The 19729-nt window shown below is 42.4% G+C and overlaps 1 protein-coding gene across 50 annotated transcripts in view; it reads left to right on the top strand.

The window, feature by feature from the left end:
- Nucleotides 1-19729, top strand: part of l(1)G0196 (inositol hexakisphosphate and diphosphoinositol-pentakisphosphate kinase) — a 103203-nt gene that overhangs the window by 35286 nt on the left and 48188 nt on the right. For all 50 annotated transcript variants that reach the window (XM_073974811.1, XM_073974808.1, XM_073974782.1 and 47 more), the window contains exons 2-5: nt 1957-2157; nt 2358-2589; nt 11701-11855; nt 11917-12004. In XM_073974811.1, the coding sequence (XP_073830912.1) occupies nt 1957-2157; nt 2358-2589; nt 11701-11855; nt 11917-12004 (676 nt within the window). The remainder of the gene's footprint in view (nt 1-1956; nt 2158-2357; nt 2590-11700; nt 11856-11916; nt 12005-19729) is intronic.

Below are 19729 nucleotides of genomic sequence, written 5' to 3'. Positions count from 1 at the left end.
CCCACGGAGTCCTGTACCGACAATTCTCTTCGGTAATATTTTATGTCCCCAACGAAGACCAAATACCAAATTTCAGCCATTTTAGTGGAATAAGTCTAAAACATTAAAACAGACTACAATCGTGAGTTACCATTTTCAAAGCTCTATCTTTAATATTGGATTAATTTGATTTTAATTAATTGGATTAATTTGAGTTTTTGTTTGACTATTCCCGACAAATATATGTAATAATATGTTCTTTTTTTCCCTAAATAAATTACTGTTGTAATAATCACTGCAAGCAAGAACTATCCAAAAACCGTCTAAAAATTATCCGCTAAGAGGTCTAAAACTGTTCTTAACCCTAAATGTTTAAACTTTTGTGAGGGATGTAAAGGAAGGTGTGAGCCGATAAAATGGCTGACTTCTAAAACTTCAGTTGCTTTGCAAATTTTGGAAAATGTCTTAAGTATTGTAGTTCATAACGCCGTAATACTTAACAATTGTGAAGGTCTGTATTTCAAAACGTCACAGTTGCGCATTTTAACGCAGTAAGAAAGCAAACATGTATCATTTTTAGTTCTGATGTATTTAGTTGCATTTTCAAGGAATAATGCCATAGTTTGCAACTGAGATATTTTGACGAAATCTAAAAATTGCAAAGCAACTGACGTTTCGGAAGTCAGCCAGTCCAGATTGAAGGACTCCCTTTAAGCGCCATTCAAGCTGCAAGATATCAATCAATTTCTCATTATATTAGGTGCGGTCATCTGCGACGCCAGAGTCCCTATAACGGTACCACCCAATTTTATGTATTTTCAGGATTTACCTACAATAATAAACCGATGTCGCTAAAATAAAAATATATATGTATAACGTTTTCTACGAATAAAAAATTTCTTCATATAGCCCCTATATACCGGTATCTCAACTTTAAAGTTTTTTAATGGTTCTTGTCAAATTTTTGAACCAAATTTTCTGACAATTGACATTTTGCGATCTTAGTGAATAAAGAGCATCCCAGCAAAATGTTTCAATATACATACACACATAGGTCCACGATTTGATATAGCCACCATATACGATACCACCGCTTTGAGGTTATAATTTTTTAAATATATGCATTTTTGTAACTCTGTAAAATAAAAGATCTCAATTTGATAAACATGGCCTCCAAAGTTCAATCTACATCAATTTAGAAAAATATAGATTTTTGACACGCCATTTTGGACACACTGTGCGGCGCAACAGCACAATAAGATGTCGAAGCAGTACCTGCTTTGGGTGTTATCACCGTGAGAATCCCTGCTACCATTTTTTGGACAGGTTTCCCTAGGTACGTCAGGAGAGATCTTTATGACCACGAGGGAGCAGGTACAAACGGGAACAACGAGCATATCAGACAGATTTGTATAGTATTCACACTGATAAAGTGTGAATGCCTCGGAGACAACTGACATCCATGCATGTGGGTTGGGGCCGCATGATACGCTGCATCTGTTGACCTGCCAAGCTTAACCCACTGACCAGTCTCCTAATCTGGACACAGAGGAACAAAAACCATATTTTCCTAGTTTTTTCAAACCTTTCCTACGTCTCCCATAATCTGCTATTAAAACGTATGTTCAAAGCCTTGTTCTTTATAAAAATATCTCTATTTGTTATTATTGATTTTTGTTTTTTCAAGAACATAATGGACAGGTTTGTTATTTACCGCATAGTAGAATCTCATAACATGTACACGTGTCATGCATGTTTTTACTTCTATTCTTTCTATATTTCTGTACTGTATATAAAAATATTCTTAGTAGCTTGGGGTGACATCGACATACTACCAGAAAACAAAAGCAAAAAAATAAAAGTTTTTTATTTGGAATGCACAATTTCATTTGAAAGCACGTAACTTTTACAAGCATTTTAAATATTTTTCTAAAATTTTCAAGAAATAACATACAATTCACATTACTATTTTTTTAGGGCGACACCGATTTCTGTGAAAGTAATGACGGCATGGATTCCGATGCCAGTACCTCATCGAATACCGGCAAACAAGTGGTTGTGGGAATTTGTGCCATGGCCAAGAAGACACAATCGAAGCCAATGAAAGAGATACTGACACGTTTGCAGGAATTTGAATTCATTAAAATGGTCATCTTTGAGGAAGATGTTATTTTAAAGGTAAGCTTTGGGGAATACAGTCAAACTTCTCTATAACGCGACTGTTACGGAAGAAATGTTATACCTAATAGAGAAATTTTGAAACTTATATGTACTAGGGATGTATTCCTTTTTGGGACTTCGTTAAAGAGAAGTTCGACTGAATTTCGTTGACCATATCGTATACGGAAATAATTGTTTTCTTTATTTTTTAATTTCAGGAACCCGTTGAAAATTGGCCCATCTGTGATTGTCTAGTTTCTTTCCACTCCAAAGGTTTCCCCTTGGAAAAGGCCATACAATATGCTCAGCTGCGCAAACCATATGTCCTCAATAATCTTCATATGCAATATGATATTCAAGATCGTCGTCGTGTCTATGCCATATTGGAAAAGGAGGGAATTGAAATACCACGTTATGCGGTATTAGATCGTGATTCACCAGATCCAAAACGTAAGTGTGATGAAATGGCAAGAAAAAGAATTAGGGCAAACAGATTGAGATTGTTATAATTACATCTATAGCTGGCGATTGCTATAACAATATTTTTGAGGGACTCTGAAAGTTACAATCACGATTTTTTTAAAGAACAATTTTGAGGATTTTTTTTATTGACGGTCCTACAAACATCCCTAAAGGGACAAGGAGACTTCTCTTATATTAATGAGTGCACCCATAAATTATCTTAATGACACGGGTCCTACTTGTTATAGCCGAGTAAAGAAGTTTTACATGACTGAAATACGCTGAGTTGTAATTAGGACGTTAGAGAACGTGCAGCTGTCGTAATTAGTTTCAGGTCGGACTGTTTCAGGTAAAGTATAGATGCGGTTCTTCGTTGGAGAATATTGTCCAGATTGCCTTGGAAACCTTTCAGCTGGGTTCGTTCGTTAAAGTGGCGGATGGCTCCTCCGATCCACAACGATCCATTTCATCCGCAATTTAATTTGCTTCTATTTTTCAATGACCCGGAACCCAACAGAATTGATAGAGATAGAGACCTGAGTGATCTAAGGGCCGCTTGACTATCGATCCAAATAATTCCCTGTCTGACTATGGGCCATTATTATATGTGTTCTTTTACTATCTGATGGATTTGAAAACGCAAAATAATCCAATTTTGAGGCATTAAAAATATATTTTTTACATTGAAAGTTAATGCAAAGAACCTTATCCTTGAAATTCAATCATTACTTTTAACTTTAAGATAACCGGAACGCTATAAATCTGTTCCGTAAATCCAAACTATTACAAAAGAAGACTTATAACAATGGTTCTGCAACATTTTTAATTGCAAAGATTTTGGCATAGACGACACAACAATATTCGTTCAAGTTATATGAGAGTAACCTACTGCTCTTTCTTCAGTTTCCATCTTAGATCCATCGGTATAAATCCCTATACCTTGTAGAGTTGGTGAGTTGTGGGTACAGGTCTCCCCGTGAGTTAGTGTATATTTATTAGCCCGAAGTTCATTTGTGGTGGATTAAAATCACTGATTTCCCCCGAGCTCAGTGGTTGTTGTTATAAAAAATATGATATGTGTGTATGTTCGTTTTTCTACTTAATCAGGCTCTAATTTAAGATCTAGGAATGTGGCTGCGGAGATTGGTTGTAACCACAAAACTACTTGAGTTAGTTGAGAAGGTTTGGTAGGGCAGTTGAAACGGAGTTGTGTGTCGTGCGGGTCTGTATCGCATGCTGGATAGATATTTTGCACGATTACATCAATACTAGCCCTGCAAGGTAGTTGAGACAAACTACTATGTTTTGTTGTTGTAGCAGCATATAATGCTGGGTTGACAGCCGCTGGCCGAAACACTTTTGGTTTCGGGTCAATCCGGTACGTAAGAACCCGCTGCCGTGGGATTGTTTTGTAGTGTCAGCTGATGTTTATCATCAGCGATAGATGGAGGAAGTACTCCGAGGACCATAGACACGTGATGGTTGTTTATATATATTCGACTGGAGCTATGTATACGTTATTCAAATCTGCTTGATAAGCTTACTGATCTAGGACTTCCCTCTGACCTTAGGCCTCTCTCTTTAGATCATGAAGATCCCACCTGACATAGTGATTGGGGTGACTCCCACGGTAACACCGAAGCAAGTACTGCAACGAGAACATGTCGTTGTTGTTGCAACAGTGTTTATTATTATGTTTGTATGTTCGTTCTTCTGTTCAATCTGGCTCTGGGTCTATCTCCAGTTCAAGGAAAGTGCTCTACCATATCTGTACATGTGGTAGAGCATGCCGTTGTGTTGCTGGAAGAATCTTTGACTGCTCATGCAGATGGTTTACTGATGACATGAAGACGCAACCTCTTGCAGTTCTCAGAGGGAGGCGTTCTGACAAGTTGAAACATAGTTCCATCGCGTTGTACTTATGTTCGCGGACCACACTGTCGCCGCATAGCTTTCCACAGACCAATCTATCGCGTTATATGTGGTCAACAAGGTTTATTTTTCTGCGCCCCAAGTGCTGCCAGCTAGGGACTTGAGGAACTTGATTCTTCAAATTCAAATCAGTGCTAACCTCTGCAATACATATGGTGAACAGAGTGGCCGTAGATTTAGTGGTGGATATTTGTATATTCTTCTAGTGGAGATCAGTCAAATATGAGTTCAGCCTTTCACAAATGACATCAGAAAAGGTACCTGACGCTGAGGTCGTACAATCATCCGCATACGTTATGATCTCAATGCCGTCGGCGGAATACAATGCGGGCGGAATACAGGAAAGTCAGAGGTTAAACAGTTTCGGAGATATCACCCCATCTTGCGGAACTCCCTGTTACGACTGGCGTCCATACATATAATTGATTATTCAACGCTTCAAAGTTGACCGGAGGTTTATTTGCTCAATGTCCTCAAACAGCGCGGAGTGCTTGACAGGATCAACGGCTTTTGATAAGTCGAGCGCCACCATCACTTTTCTATCACACGGCTTACTTTGATTGAGCCTTCGACTAATATGTGTGGAAATGGCGTGCAACGCTGTTGTCGTGATGTGCTTCTTACAGAACCCATGCTGATGATCGGCAATTGGATAGCTATTTCTGGTGCTGTGAAGGAGTAAAGCCTCAAAAGTCTTTGCTACAGGCGACAAAAGCGAAATCAACCTTTATAATTCACCTTTGCTTGCATCCTTGCATAGCTTCAGTAGCGGGAGCACCCTGTCATTTTCCAGACTTCGGGCACGATGTGGGTGTCTAGTGACAGGTTGAGAACTTTCATAAGATACTCAACTTCCGGCTCATTCTACTGTTTCAGCATTACCGCCCAACGCTTTAGATGATTTGGTGTTCCTGATGACATTCGCAACGATATCCATTGTAATGCGGCATAGTACACTTCACTTCACCCTGTCACTCCCGGGGAGCTCGACAAATTGTTTATTAAAATAAATTGCCCATCTCTTCGTATCCGTCAGTTTAACGTCGCCAAACGTGACTGAGATCATATCTTCCTACTTTGCAGCGTGCAAGAGTCATTTAACCGTTGCCCACAATTCACTTATTTCGGATTCTATGTTGCAACTCTTCAGAAGATTTAACTATTCCAGTGTCAATTCCCTGACTGTGGGGTCACTGGGGTTGGCTCGACGAAAATCCTCACTCTCATTTGCTAGCTCCGCCGCCTCTCCTAGGAAATTTGATATCACTTCGGGTATTCGACCAGCAGATATATAACGAGCGGTTGCAACAGTATTTATGTCTCGAAACGTCCTATCTGCTGACCGAACATCAGAAGGGTTGGGCAGATCTCTGAAGCGATGATTAGTGAACTCTGTGTAACTCTGTCAGTTACCTTTTCCATGATCGATGAAAGTGCGGCGGTCAGAGGTGATGAAATCGGGCGGTCTGCTGGAGACAATTATGGGGAGATAATCTGAACCAAGAGAAGCGACAGGTTATGTCTGGCGAAATATGACACTCTCCGCTAATTCTGGTAGGGCCGTCTTAATTTTTCGTGCAAAACGTAGAACTATAAACCAGCTCAGCAAACGATATACCCCTCTGGTCAGTATCTAGGATCGAATACCAAAACTCATGATGATCATTAAAGCCCCCGTTAGACCAGTCGGGTATTACCTTCCAATATCGGTCTAACGTTGGCACTATAACCTGGAGTACAGGTATTTATCGGCGGAATATATACGTTAAGCAACTCTACCTCGGCAGTTCACCTGACACCTGATTGCCACCCACATACATTCCATGTTCGGGTCATTAGAGCCAGACTCAAGCAAGATAGGTCTGTATTGAACAGACTGGCGTAATAGGAAAGCCAATTCCACTTCCTGTGCGACAATTTCTCAGCACGTTGTCACCTTAACAACGTTGTAAGCTGCAGTTGTTGTTAATCTTGATATTCTTCCGAGTCATGAAATTCACTATTTCCTCGATCTGCAGCATGTAGCAACATAGTCCCTGTCGTAGTCCCTCGCATGGATGAGTCCAGAACAACCCCTGAGATGCACCCAATCCCGACATCTATTGCATCTCACCGAAGCACAAATAAATTGTTCCTGGAGTTTCCTCCGTCCCGGCACGGACCAAGAGAATCCGGAGAAGGCACTCTGGGATATGCTGCTCCCCACACAAGAAAAGGATACAAATACATACATGTGAACACTGAGTTGGCAGTCGCTGTCCGGAACACGGGTGTTGTGTGGTTCTGGGTCAATCCGGTATCGAACCTGACGTCGCCGTGAGATTGTGAGCTCAATGGTTGTTGTTGTTGTTGTAGCAGCTTCTACAAGTACATGTAAATCTTTATTTTATTGATTCGGCTCTGCCTCCAGCTCCAAGCTCAGAAAGGACGCCACCTGAATTGGATTAGTCCAAAGAGAGAGAGGAGTTAAGTCAGTCAGGTTGGCTGGGCAGTTAAACAGGTGCTGCGTAGTATGCGGACCGGTGCCACATGCTGGGCAGATATTCCGCGTGCCATCAATCCTTGCCACGGGTGGTGGATGATCTTCGAGGACTATATTCACACTGTAGGCTGCCAGAGCCTCTGCAACCGCATCAGTATGAATGTCTCTTAAACCTGCCTGGTATGCACGTTGATCTAGAGGTTCTCTTTTATATCATGGACCTCTCTCTCTAGATCTCTATAATCCTCCCTTACTCGCCTGGGGGTTCAGGCATATCCACCAGATGGTGATTTGGGTGGTCTTGCCTATAGCATCCAAGCAAGTACTGCATCGTCAACATCCTGTTGTGACGACTCACAGGAAGGATCTTTGTCTCCTCATGTAAATGGTCCACCGCAGACATGAGGTGACACCCTGTAGCTGTTCTTAGGGCAGCATTCTGACAGATTTGTAGTTTACCCCATTGCGTATCACTTACGTTAGCAAACCACGCTGGCGCCGCATAGCTTACCACAGACCGGCCTATCGCGTTGTATGTGGTTAACAAGGTTTCTTTATCCGCACCCCAAGTGCTGCCGGCTAGGGACTTGAGGACCTTGTTCCTGTTTCTCAGCTTATCGCAGATAACTGTAGTATGCTGGGACGACTTATACATGCTATCGAATGTGACCCCTAGGACTTTGGGGTAGTTTGTGGTCGGAATAGTTGCACCGTCGACCTGCACATTCAGTGGAAGCTTCATTTGCGCCGTCCATGTGGTGAACAGTGTGGCTGTTGACTTAGTGGTGGATATTTTCATATTCCTCGCGTGGAAAAACTCTAAAAGATCAATGAGTTAGGCATTTAGCCTTTCACAAACGTTACCGATATTTGGACCTGACGCCATGAGTGTACAATCATCCGCGTACGTAATTAACTCAATGCCGTCGGGAGGGCGTGGAATTGCAGAGAGGTAGAGGTTAAACAGTTCCGGAGATATCACCCCTCCTTGGGGAACTCCCTGCTTCACTCTACGGGGTTTGGACTTCCTGTCTCTGAATTCCACGTATGACTGGCGACCACACAAATAGTTGATGACCCAGCGTTTCAGACAAGGCCGGAGGGTAGTATTCTCGATATCCTCGAACAGCCTAGCATGGCTGACCGTATCAAACGCTTTGGTCAGATCCAATGCTACCATCACTGTTCTGTGACATGGTTTCTCCTGGTTGAGCCCTCGTCCAATATATGTGGAAATGGCGTGCAGTGCTGTTGTGGTACTGTGCTGCTTCCGGAACCCGTGTTGATGATCTGCAACTGGATAACACGTTCTGATGCTTGGGAGGAGTAATGCCTCGAGTATCTTTGCTACTGGTGATAGAAGTGAAATCGGCCTGTTCGACTCACCTTTACTGGCATCTTTGCCAGGTTTCAGCAGCGGGACCACCCTGTCCATCTTCCAGGCATCGGGAACTATTAGGGTGGCTAGCGATAAGTTGAGGACCTTACTTAAATACTCGACTCCTGGGCCATCAAGCTGTTTTAGCATCACCATAGAAATTCCGTCAGGTCCAAGCGCTTTGGATGACTTTGCGCCTCGGATAACATCTGCAACATCATCCATCGTAAATTGTGGCGGTTCTTCTTCAGCTGGAAGAGATCGCAAACGACGCAAAACACTTCTCTTCGCCCGGTCGCTATCGGGGTGCTCGATAAATTGTCGGCAGAAATAGCCAGCGCACCTCTTCGGATCTGTCACAGCCACGCCGTTAAACGTGACAGATGTCCGATCGTCTCTCCTACCAGGGTTCGATAGCGCCTTAACCGTTGTCCACAATTTATTACAGCCGGCTCCAATGTTGCAGCACTTCAGATGTTCTATCCACTTTTTCCGCTTGTGTTCACTGACTAATCTATTGACTTCCATTGTCAGTTCTCTGACTCTGGGGTCGTTAGGGTTCGTACGGCGAAGCTCATCACGCTCATTAGCTAGTCCCGTCGCCTCTGCTGGGAAATTTGGTCTTATTTCAGGTATTCGACCAGCAGGGATAAAGCGAGCGTCTGCAGCAGTGATGATGTCTCGGAACTTCCTCTCTGCTACCCGAACATCAGAGGGACTGGGCAGTTCTCTGAAGCGTTGATTAGTGAACTCTCTGAAACCTTGCCAATCCGACCCAAGGGAAATGACGGGTTGCCATGTCACGTCATTCGTCAGACCAGGTGACACGATTGATATGTCAGGCGAACTGTGGCAGTCTCCTCTATTTCTGGTGGGTGTGTCCTCGTTCGCAGTGCAGAATGTGGAGCTATCTATTTGCTCAGCCAGATCTGTACCTCTCTGGTCATTTCCTAGAGCTGAATGCCATAACTCGTGATGTGCATTAAAATCCCCTAGGACCAGCCGGTTATCACCTCGCAACAGAGGCCTGATGTTATGCAAATAACGCGGGGCACAGCTATTGACCGGCGGGATATACACATTCAGCAGTTCTATCTCGGCGGATCCACACCTTACCGCTACCCCCATACACTCCAAGTATGGGTCACTAGAGTCTAGCTCAGGCGAGATAGGTCTATACTGGACAGACTGGTGCAGTAGGAATGCAAGCCCTCCACTCCCACTTCTCGTACGATCCTGGCGAAGAACGTTGTATCCATCACAACTCCGAAGACTGCAGTTGTTGCTCAGCTTCGTTTCCTGGATCGCCGCGACCATGATATTTCTCCGACTCATAAAGTCCACGATCTCATTGATCTTGGTTCGAAGACCATCGCAGTTAAACTGCAAGAATGTCACATCCTCAGGAACTGGGACAGCAATACGCGGTGTTAACGGCTGCTGCTGATACTGCTGTCTGGGAGATTGCGGGGGAGTTTCATAATCCGATGATGTTGATGATGAAGACTCACTGGGGTTTATATTGGCGCAGCACGAGGCAACATAAACCCTGTCGTAATACTCCCTCAGGTAGGTGAGGCCTGAACAGTTTCTGAAATGAACCCATCCTTGGCACCCGTTGCATCTCATTGACACCGACCTATGGTGGATGAGACGTTGACAAACGGTGCAGAACCATGGCCCGGGGTTACTCTCAATCCCGGCACGGACCAAAAGAATCCGGAGCAGGCATTCCGGGACATGCCGCTCCCAAAATAAAAATAAAGACGAACACGAACAAGTAGTTGCTGAGGTGACGGCCCCTGGCCGAGAAGATGGTTCCTCGGGTCAATCCGGTACATAGAACCGGCCGTCGTGGGATGGAATTCTATTTGCCGTACTACAAGATCCAGTAGGAAGAGATCAAGTACCACAATGAAGGCCGCCAGTTTAGTGCTCTTCGTGACACCGGTGATTAGGATTGATACCGCTCTTTGGACGTTATTTAAATTACAAAGATACGATGTCTTGCTCAAAGCATTTTACCACACCCGAACCCTGTATGCAAGAATTATACGTATGATGATCGTAAAAATCCAATGGATGATCTGTGGTCTCAGTCCGCAGCTTATTCCAATGGAATCCCTACAGGAATATAGAGCTATCATAACCCTCTTGGCATGTTATTTGGCATTTCTTTTATACGTTAATTGGCGGTCCATAATGATGCCGACGTACTTGGATTCCAAAGAGACCTCTAGGATATCTCCATCCAGTATTGATAAGGTGAATAGTTTGATTTACCTCCTGTTCGTGAACAGAATCAGCTTTGTTTTTGATAGTCTGACTAGGACTCCTTGTACTAATTACGATAAAGTTTGTGGGAACTTCTCTCTAATCATGGTGACTACGTCGTCAACATATGCAATGGTTTTACCCGTAGTTCATCAACTTCCTTATAAATTTCGTTTATCACTAGAATACTAGAATACACTACAGGAGTGTGTCCCTGTTAAACCGACATTCGAATTCAATTCTCACCGATTTTGATTAATTAATTGATTAAACTGCGTCTAAGCATTTAATCAATCAGTGTGCAGGAGCCACCTAAGTTTATGAGTGAATTATGGATGGATTCAAATCGAATGTTATTGAAGGCACCTTCTACGTCAAGAAATGCTGTTAACGATTACTTTACCTTCCATATTTCTATCATTAAACCCTACGGCCACATTCAGTACTATTCTACTGATATATCTTCGTATGTGGGGCAGGTCTTATAGTAGTGCTCTGATTTCAAGGTCCAAGAATCTTTCTAGGGTTTTAATAAAAAGGAAGATTGACTGATCGGCCTATACTCCTTTGGAAGTATCAAGTCATACCGACAACACTGGCAGACAATAAGTTTCACATGTGGGCTAATGTCTCGGATGCGTTATACAACATTACTGGTATGATACCATCTGGTCGGGGTGTTTTACAGGGTTTGCAATTTTCGGGCGACTCATTGATAACAACTAACTTCACTAGTGGCATGGTTGGATGTAATTAAAACGCTTAGGTGATCTGGCTAAACAATAGGGTCTTTTCAATCGGGACTGTGCGGATCTCCCTTGCGAGATCCTTGGGCATTCCATTCTGTAGTTCCGTGGGATATTTTAATATTTCGATTTTTAAGAATTATTAGAGTTATAATTTAGCATAATTTTATGATTTTTTATATAAAGCTTGCATCGTCGATCTTTTGAACCAATAATTTAATAATATAATCTATTTTTAAGAATATTATCTGGCATTTTATCACTTGTGTATTTCGTCTCTTCCACAGAACATGAATTAATTGAATCCGAGGATCATGTTGAAGTCAATGGCATTATATTTAATAAACCCTTTGTTGAGAAACCCGTTTCTGCTGAAGATCACAACATTTACATTTATTATCCAACTTCAGCAGGTGGTGGCAGTCAACGTTTATTTCGAAAGGTTGGCCGTTTCATAAAAATGCTCCCAAACACCATGTTAAAAATATTATTTTTCGTTATAGATTGGTAGCCGTAGCAGTGTTTATTCTCCCGAATCTCGTGTTCGTAAAACTGGTTCATTTATTTATGAAGATTTTATGCCAACCGACGGTACGTATTAAATGTTTTTCTAATACCTGTTTTAACCTATTTTTTATCTTTTTGTCTTGTTTTTAAGAAGTACAAAACAAATATTCAGACTTTGTTTCTTAAAGACATAGTAACGTTTTTTATATAAAAAATATATCATGTTTTTTTTAATATTTTTAAATCTTTTTGTTTTCTTATTTTAATGATAATATTTTTTCTAAGTTTTTATTTTTGTGTTCTTTTGTTTCTTGAATGTTGCTTTTTTATTATTTTTTTCATATCTTAATGAAGCCTCAATTTTTTAACCTCAATTTGCTTGTGATTTTTGGTTTGATATTCTTTTTGTAAAATTTTAATTTGTTGTCCTGAAATTCAATGCTTATTGAAATTATGTAACTACAGAAGAGTTAGTAATTTTACTGTTCACCACTAATGTTATTGCATTTATCAACATAGAAGTTGTTGGAAATGTTCTTAAAGCTTTTGTAGGTATAGCAACAATTTCCATTTCACAACTTGTGGCTTCAATTTCATTCTCATTGCAATAGTCTAAACATCTTGTTACTATTGAGTTGCATTGTTATAATTTCCAAGTTTGCATACAATTTTCATATATTTTTAATATTTTTCATATCAAATTTAATTTTGAATTGATATTATATAAGAAATGAAAATATATCGACTTACCCACAAATTCCATTGTTTTTCGAGGAAGGAACACGTTTAGCTGGAAAGAAAAATATGTAGTACCATATTATATAGTAGTATGTAAAACACTTGTCTTCAATTTTGACCTGAAACAGATTCACATACCCAGCAAAATGTTTGTAGCCAAAGAAGTAGATGAATCATGAGTGCAAGTGATTTCGGACTACATCTTTTTTGTGAAAGAAGTCATGATGTTTACAAGGTCATGGTGCAGCGAGGATACAGTCCATTTTGCTTTCACAGCAAACATCTAGGATACACTCCTTTTCCCATAAACGGCACGTTTTTTGATTGAGTGTTTTTTATTGAATTTACATACATTCTTAGGAAAGTGTTTTTAATCAGTTTAAGTATGCAATAAAAATAATAATATCCCAGAATAAATAAAATGCATTTATTATTTGTGTAAAAAAGAGTATTAAGAATTATTTTAACAGAAATTATAAAATGTATCCATTAAATTCAATCGATATTGTGCTTACTTCCTCTGCTCTCGGTCATCATGTTTCGCTCATCCAAAATGTTTTTTATATTGTCTTCTTATCACCAGTTCAGCTTTCGGCAAGGAATTCATATCCAGTCCATTCATTCTACTCTTCTAGATTACCGCAAAAAGGTTCGAAACTTTTAATTAACTGTTTGTATTTTTTAATTTATAACAAAATGTTAGAAATGTAGACACCCTTTTTATCATTTGAAGAAATAAAAATAAAGCCGTTGTTTGTAGGGATCGAAAAGCTTGATTTTTTTGTAATAATGGAGAGCATTTTTCACGACTCCGCATGGACTGCTCCAAAAAAAACTATGCAATCACTATTTCACATAGAACAACTTCAAATAAATTTTGCTGGGTAGTTATCTGTCCCTGCGTATGACTAATATCAATTATACGCAGCCATGTTCAAATAGTGTTATGCTGCGTATGATTGACGTAAATTGAAAACAATGAAAAAAGTATGTCAGTAGGTTTACCGACAACAACTGCAGTCTTCGGAGTTGCGATGGATACAACGTTCTTCGCCAGGATCGTACGAGAAGTGGGGGTGGAGGGCTTGCATTCCTACTGCACCAGTCTGTCCAGTACAGACCTATCTCGCCTGAGCTAGACTCTAGGGACCCATACGAGTACTTGGAGTGTATGGGGGTAGCGGTAAGGTGTGGATCCGCCGAGATAGAACTGCTGAAGGTGTGTATCCCACCGGTCAATAGCTGTGCCCCGCGTTATTTTCCTAACATAAGGCCTCTGTTGCGAGGTGATAACCGGCTGATCCTAGGGGATTTCAATGCACATCACGAGTTATGGCATTCAGCTATAGGGAATGACCAGAGAGGTACAGATCTGGCTGAGCAAATAGATAGCTCCACATTCTGCACTGCGAACGAGGACGCACCCACCAGGATTAGAGGAGACTGCCACAGTTCGCCAGACATATCCATCGTGTCACCTGGTCTGACGAATGACGTGAAATGGCAACCCGTCATTTCCCTTGGGTCGGACCATCTCCCAATCCTCATCTCCATAAACAAACCACCAGACTCCATAACCTCTGAACGCCGCACTTTCATTATTTATGGAAAAGCGGATTGGCATGGTTTCAGAGAGTTCACTAATCAACGCTTCAGAGAACTGCCCAGTCCCTCTGATGTTCGGGTAGGAGAGAGGAAGTTCCGAGACATCATCACTGCTGCAGCCGCTCGCTTTATCCCTGCTGGTCGAATACCTGAAATAAGACCCAATTTCCCAGCAGACCCGACGGGATTAGCTAATGAGCGAACCCTAACGACCCCAGAGTCAGGGAACTGACAATGGAAGTCAATAGATTAGTCAGTGAACACAAGCGGAAAAAGTGGCTAGAACATCTGAAGTGCTGCAACATTGGAACCGGCTGTAATAAATTGTGGACAACGGTTAAGGCGCTATCGAACCCTGGTAGGAGAGACTATCGGACATCTGTCACGTTTAACGGCGTGGCTGTGACAGATCCGAAGAGGTGCGCTGGCTATTTCTGCCGACAATTTATCGAGCGACCGGGCGAAGAGAAGTGTTTTGCGTCATTTGCGATCTCTTCCAGCCGAAGAAGAACCGCCACAATTTACGATGGATGATGTTGCAGGTGTTATCCGAGGCGCAAAGTCATCCAAAGCGCTTGGACCTGACGGAATTTCTATGGTGATGCTAAAACAGCTGGATGACCCAGGAGTCGAGTATTTAAGTAAGGTCCTCAACTTGTCGCTAGCCACCCTAATAGTTCCCGATGCCTGGAAGATGGGCAGGGTGGTCCCGCTGCTGAAACCTGGCAAAGATGCCAATAAAGGTGAGTCGTACACTTCACTTCTATCACCAGTAGCAAAGATACTCGAGGCATTACTCCTCCCCAGCATCAGAACGTGTTATCCAGTTGCAGATCATCAACACGGGTTCCGGAAGCAGCACAGTACCACAACAGCACTGCACACCATTTCCACATATATTGGACGAGGACTCAACCAGGACAAACCATGTCACAGAACAGTGATGGTAGCATTGGATCTGACCAAAGCGTTACCGATACGGTCAGCCATGCTAGGCTGTTCGAGGATATCGAGAATACTACCCTCCGGCCTTGTCTGAAACGCTGGGTCATCAACTATTTGTGTGGTCGCCAGTCATACGTGGAATTCAGAGACAGGAAGTCCAAACCCCGTAGAGTGAAGCAGGGAGTTCCCCAAGGAGGGGTGATATCTCCGGAACTGTTTAACCTCTACCTCTCTGCAATTCCACGCCCACCCGACGGCATTGAGTTAATTACGTACGCGGATGATTGTACACTCATGGCGTCAGGTCCCAATATCGGTAACGTTTACATGAGGAGACCATTTACATGAGGAGACAAAGATCTTTCCTGTGAGTCGTCACAACAGGATGTTGACGATGCAGTACTTGGATGCTATATGCAAGACCACCCAAATCACCATCTGGTGAACATGCCTGAACCCCCCAGGCGAGTTAGGGAGGATTATAGAGATCTAGAGAGAGAGGTCCAAAGATATAAAAGAGAACCTCTAGATCAACGTGCATACCAGGCAGGTTTAAGAGACATTCATACTGATGCGGTTGCAGAGGCTCTGGCAGCCTACAGCGTGAATATAGTCCTCGAAGATCATCCACCACCCGTGGCAGCGGAAGAACAGCAGCTGCCAAGACAAACGAGAGTCGTGTTTGCGCAACTTAGATCTGGTTGGTGCAGCCGCCTCAATTCTTACTGGGCCAGGATTGATGGCACGCGGAATATCTGTCCAGCATGTGGCACCGGTCCGCATACTATGCAGCACCTGTTTAACTGCCCAGCCAACCCGACTGACTTAACTCCTTTCTCTCTTTGGACTAATCCAATTCAGGTGGCGTCCTTTCTGAGCTTGGAGCTGGAGGCAGAGCCGAATCAATAAAATAAAGATTTACATGTACTTGTAGAAGCTGCTACAACAACAACAACTCACAGTGGGAAAAAAATACCCATCTAGCGTGCAGAAAATCAAAAAAATGGAAACATCGACTTTATTTTCTGCACGCTAGATCTGCATTTTGTCCCACTGTGCGACTGCGGTATAACAGTGTCGGCCAACATGAGGGCAGAACAAAATGTGAATGTATTCAACATATTGGCAACAGGATGTTAGTGAGTTAGTACACGCCTAAGTTGCAGAACAAAAGCAAAACAAAACATTTGTTCTCATTTTGTGAGAGATTAGGGTATTCATACAGTGCTACAGATAGTTCTTCAAAACTTTCAGCGCGAACAATCTGCCTAAACTTTACAAAAGGGGTCTCACTCCTCGCAGTGAAGTGAGGGAAGAGAGGCAGCCGTCTGTTTCCCTAATTTCAGTTTTACCATTTGTGATTGTTCATAAAATCCTACACAAAGAAGCACTCGATGTTTGGCCATTCATTCGACCGATTCACTCATCTTCCATGACAACGCGAGCAAGGTGATCCAGCACATGATTTTTAACTTGGGTGTGGGATGACCTTTCTCTTGGAATATGTGCTGCAGTGGAACTACAACGCCTGTCTTTTTGTTAATTTTTCATGTCAAGGTAGGAGATGTCAACCTGTTTGGGGGTCAAATACTCTAGGTAAGCTAAGACAAATCAGAAGAAGGCTATTCAACAAAACAAAGAATACCTCCAAAGAGTCTTATGTGTATAAATGACCTTTATAGGGTTCTCTTAAGTAAATACGACGTCTGAATGGGTTTCTATATAGGGAAGACTTCAGAAGGGTCTTCTTACTATAGAATACCTCTGAAAGTGGTTTCTAAGTATAGGATATATCTTGAGGGTCTTCTTAATATGGAATACATCTGAAGGGTACTCTAAGTACAGAGTACCTCTGAAGGGTCTTCTAAGTATAGTAGACTTCTCAAGAGTCTTCTAAGTACAGGGTACCTTTGGAGGTTTTTCTAAGTACCGAAGACATCTGAAAGGATTTTTAAGTACATAAGACCTCTGAAGAGTCTTTCAAGTTCAGAAGACTTCTGAAGGGCCATTTCACCACAAAAGAACACCAAGTTGTCCACAGGTTGGAAGAACTATAATATGTCTTTCAACAAGTACAAAAGCAAAGTCAAGATGGCTAAGCGTAAATCTTGGATTTGCTTTAACGAGTCGTTGCCAGATTCCGTAGCGTACTTTTAAAGGATCCTTAATCCATAGGTAGTGCCACACGTGCACGGACGCAGCAGATCGCCTATGCGTTCCCATAACACACAATGAAATGAGTTGCAATCAAACCCTTTAAATCACCCAGACCAGATGTATCATACCTGTAATGCATCAACGTCATTGATCCCACACCTGGAAATATTTTTAGAGCTTGTTTGTGTTTATGGTTCATTTCGGCTATATGGAGGGAATTCACGGTGACATACATACCAAAGCTTTGAATACAAGCCTACAGACCTGCAAAGGTTCTTGTACCTTGAAATGAGGTCCAAGAACCCTGTTTAATATGACTACATCAAAGGTAAATCTGTAGAAAAAGCACGGAATGAGACAGATTTTATCGAGAGAAATGTGGAAAGCTCAGAGGCTCAAAAGCAGCTTTTCTTGACATCGACAATGCCTTCAATAACGTTAGGCCTCAATCCATCCATAATTCACTCCGTATGTGGAATGTATGAGAGTAACAGTCAGATGTGGAACTGCCGAGATAGAGTTGATTAACGTATACATCCAGCCGATAATAGCTATACTCCGGGTTATAGACCCAACATTAACCCGCTTTTGGAAGTTCATAATAGACTGGTCTTGGAGGACTTTAATTTTGTGGCATTCTGTCCTCGGCTGGCTAAGGAAATTGGTAGCTTTACGTTTTGCACGGTCAATGAAGACCCCCTGCCACAATTAGCGAGAGTGTCGCAGTTCGCCAGATATAACCATCGTGTCACCTGATCTCTTGGGTCAGACGTTCTCCCCATAATTGTCTCCATCAGCAGACCGCCCGATTTCATCACCTCTGAACGCCGCACTTAATTTCAATTATGGGAAAATTAATTGGCCCCGCTTCAGAGATCTGCCCAACCCGTTTGATGTTCAGGGAGGACGCTCCAAGACATATTCACTGCTGTAGTCGCTTGCTGTATACATTTTTGTCGAATACCCAAAGTAAGACCAAATTAACCAACAGAGGTGACGAAATTAGTAAATGAGAGTAATGAGCTTCGTTTAGCCAACCCTAGTGACACTGGAAATTAATAGGTTGGTCGGTAAGCATAAGCGGAACAAGTTGCTAAATCATCTGAATCAATGCAACATTGGGTACAGGATTAAGTAACGATTAAGTCACTCTCGAACCCTGGGAAAAATGAAGTCACGTTTGGCAACAATACATTGACTGATCCGAAGAGGTGCGCAAGTTATTTTAATCGACAGATTGTCGAGCACCCCCGTAGTGACTGGGCGAGGAACCACCACCATTTACAATGAATGGTGTTGCAAGTGCCATTAGGAACGTAAAATCATGCAATTCGTTGAGCCCTGCTAGAATCTCCATGGTAATGCTGAAACAGCTGGATAAGCAGGGAGTCGAGTATCTCACCAAAGTTCTCAAACTGTCGCTAGCCACCTACATTGCTTCCGTAGTCTGGAAAATTGACAGGGTGGTCCCGCTACTGAAGTCAGGAAAGGATGCTAGCAAGTGAATGAGCAATGGAGGGCGCTTTGCCCGAGAAAGTAGCTACCTTCTCTACACTGGGCTTTTTCTCCTTGGCTTTCTGGTCAGAACGTCGATGGGTTGACTGCCTGCCTGAGAAACCGTAGTTATCTTGGGCGACGGCTGAGAACTTCGGAGGAGCGAACACGTTTCACAGTTTTTTCCTGCTGACCATGGTTTGTATTCTCAGAAAATGATTTTTCCATCGAAGATCCTACAACAGGTTGTCGCCCCGTTTTACCCTTGCCCTTCGGGTTTAAGTGGGACATAGAAGCAGGCCCCTTCGTCAATTGATCAACTTTACGAATCTCGATCGGCTTAGGAGTAGGTTCTTTAGTCTTCCTCATTCCTTTCTAGTTTGGCATTCGCATTCAGGGACGCTAAATCATCTGAAGTGTTAGGTCCTGATGGAATCTCCATGGTAATGCTGAAACAGCTAAAACATGAGCAGTGGCGGTCGATTTTCCCGAGGAAGTGGCTACATTCCCATCACTGAGCTTTTTGGTCAGGGACAGCTGCATAGGAGGTCGATGGGTTAACTACCTGAGGAACCATCGTCATCTTGGGCGAAGGCTAAAGAACTTCGGAGGAGCACGTTTCGCAGTTTTTTTGCTACGGGGTTTGGTTCGTCTTCTCAAAAAATGTTGGGTTTTCAGTTGAAGTTTCTTCAAACCTTTAAACCTTCTTGACTCCACCACGCTGCTTGAGGCCGCAGACGCAGCTTTTTTAGAGGCTTTGGCTTGAGTAGCTACAGGTTCTGGGAGGAAAATCGTATCCACCTGAAGCTCTCGTCGATGTACAAGAGGGTAAGTTCATTCGAATTTGCTCATGTACCGACATGTGCCGAT

This window comes from Musca autumnalis, unplaced genomic scaffold (genome assembly GCF_047663935.1).
Source record: "Musca autumnalis isolate F117 unplaced genomic scaffold, ASM4766393v1 scaffold_3, whole genome shotgun sequence".
NCBI lineage: Eukaryota > Metazoa > Arthropoda > Insecta > Diptera > Muscidae > Musca > Musca autumnalis.
This window is presented reverse-complemented; position numbering and strand designations above follow the sequence as displayed.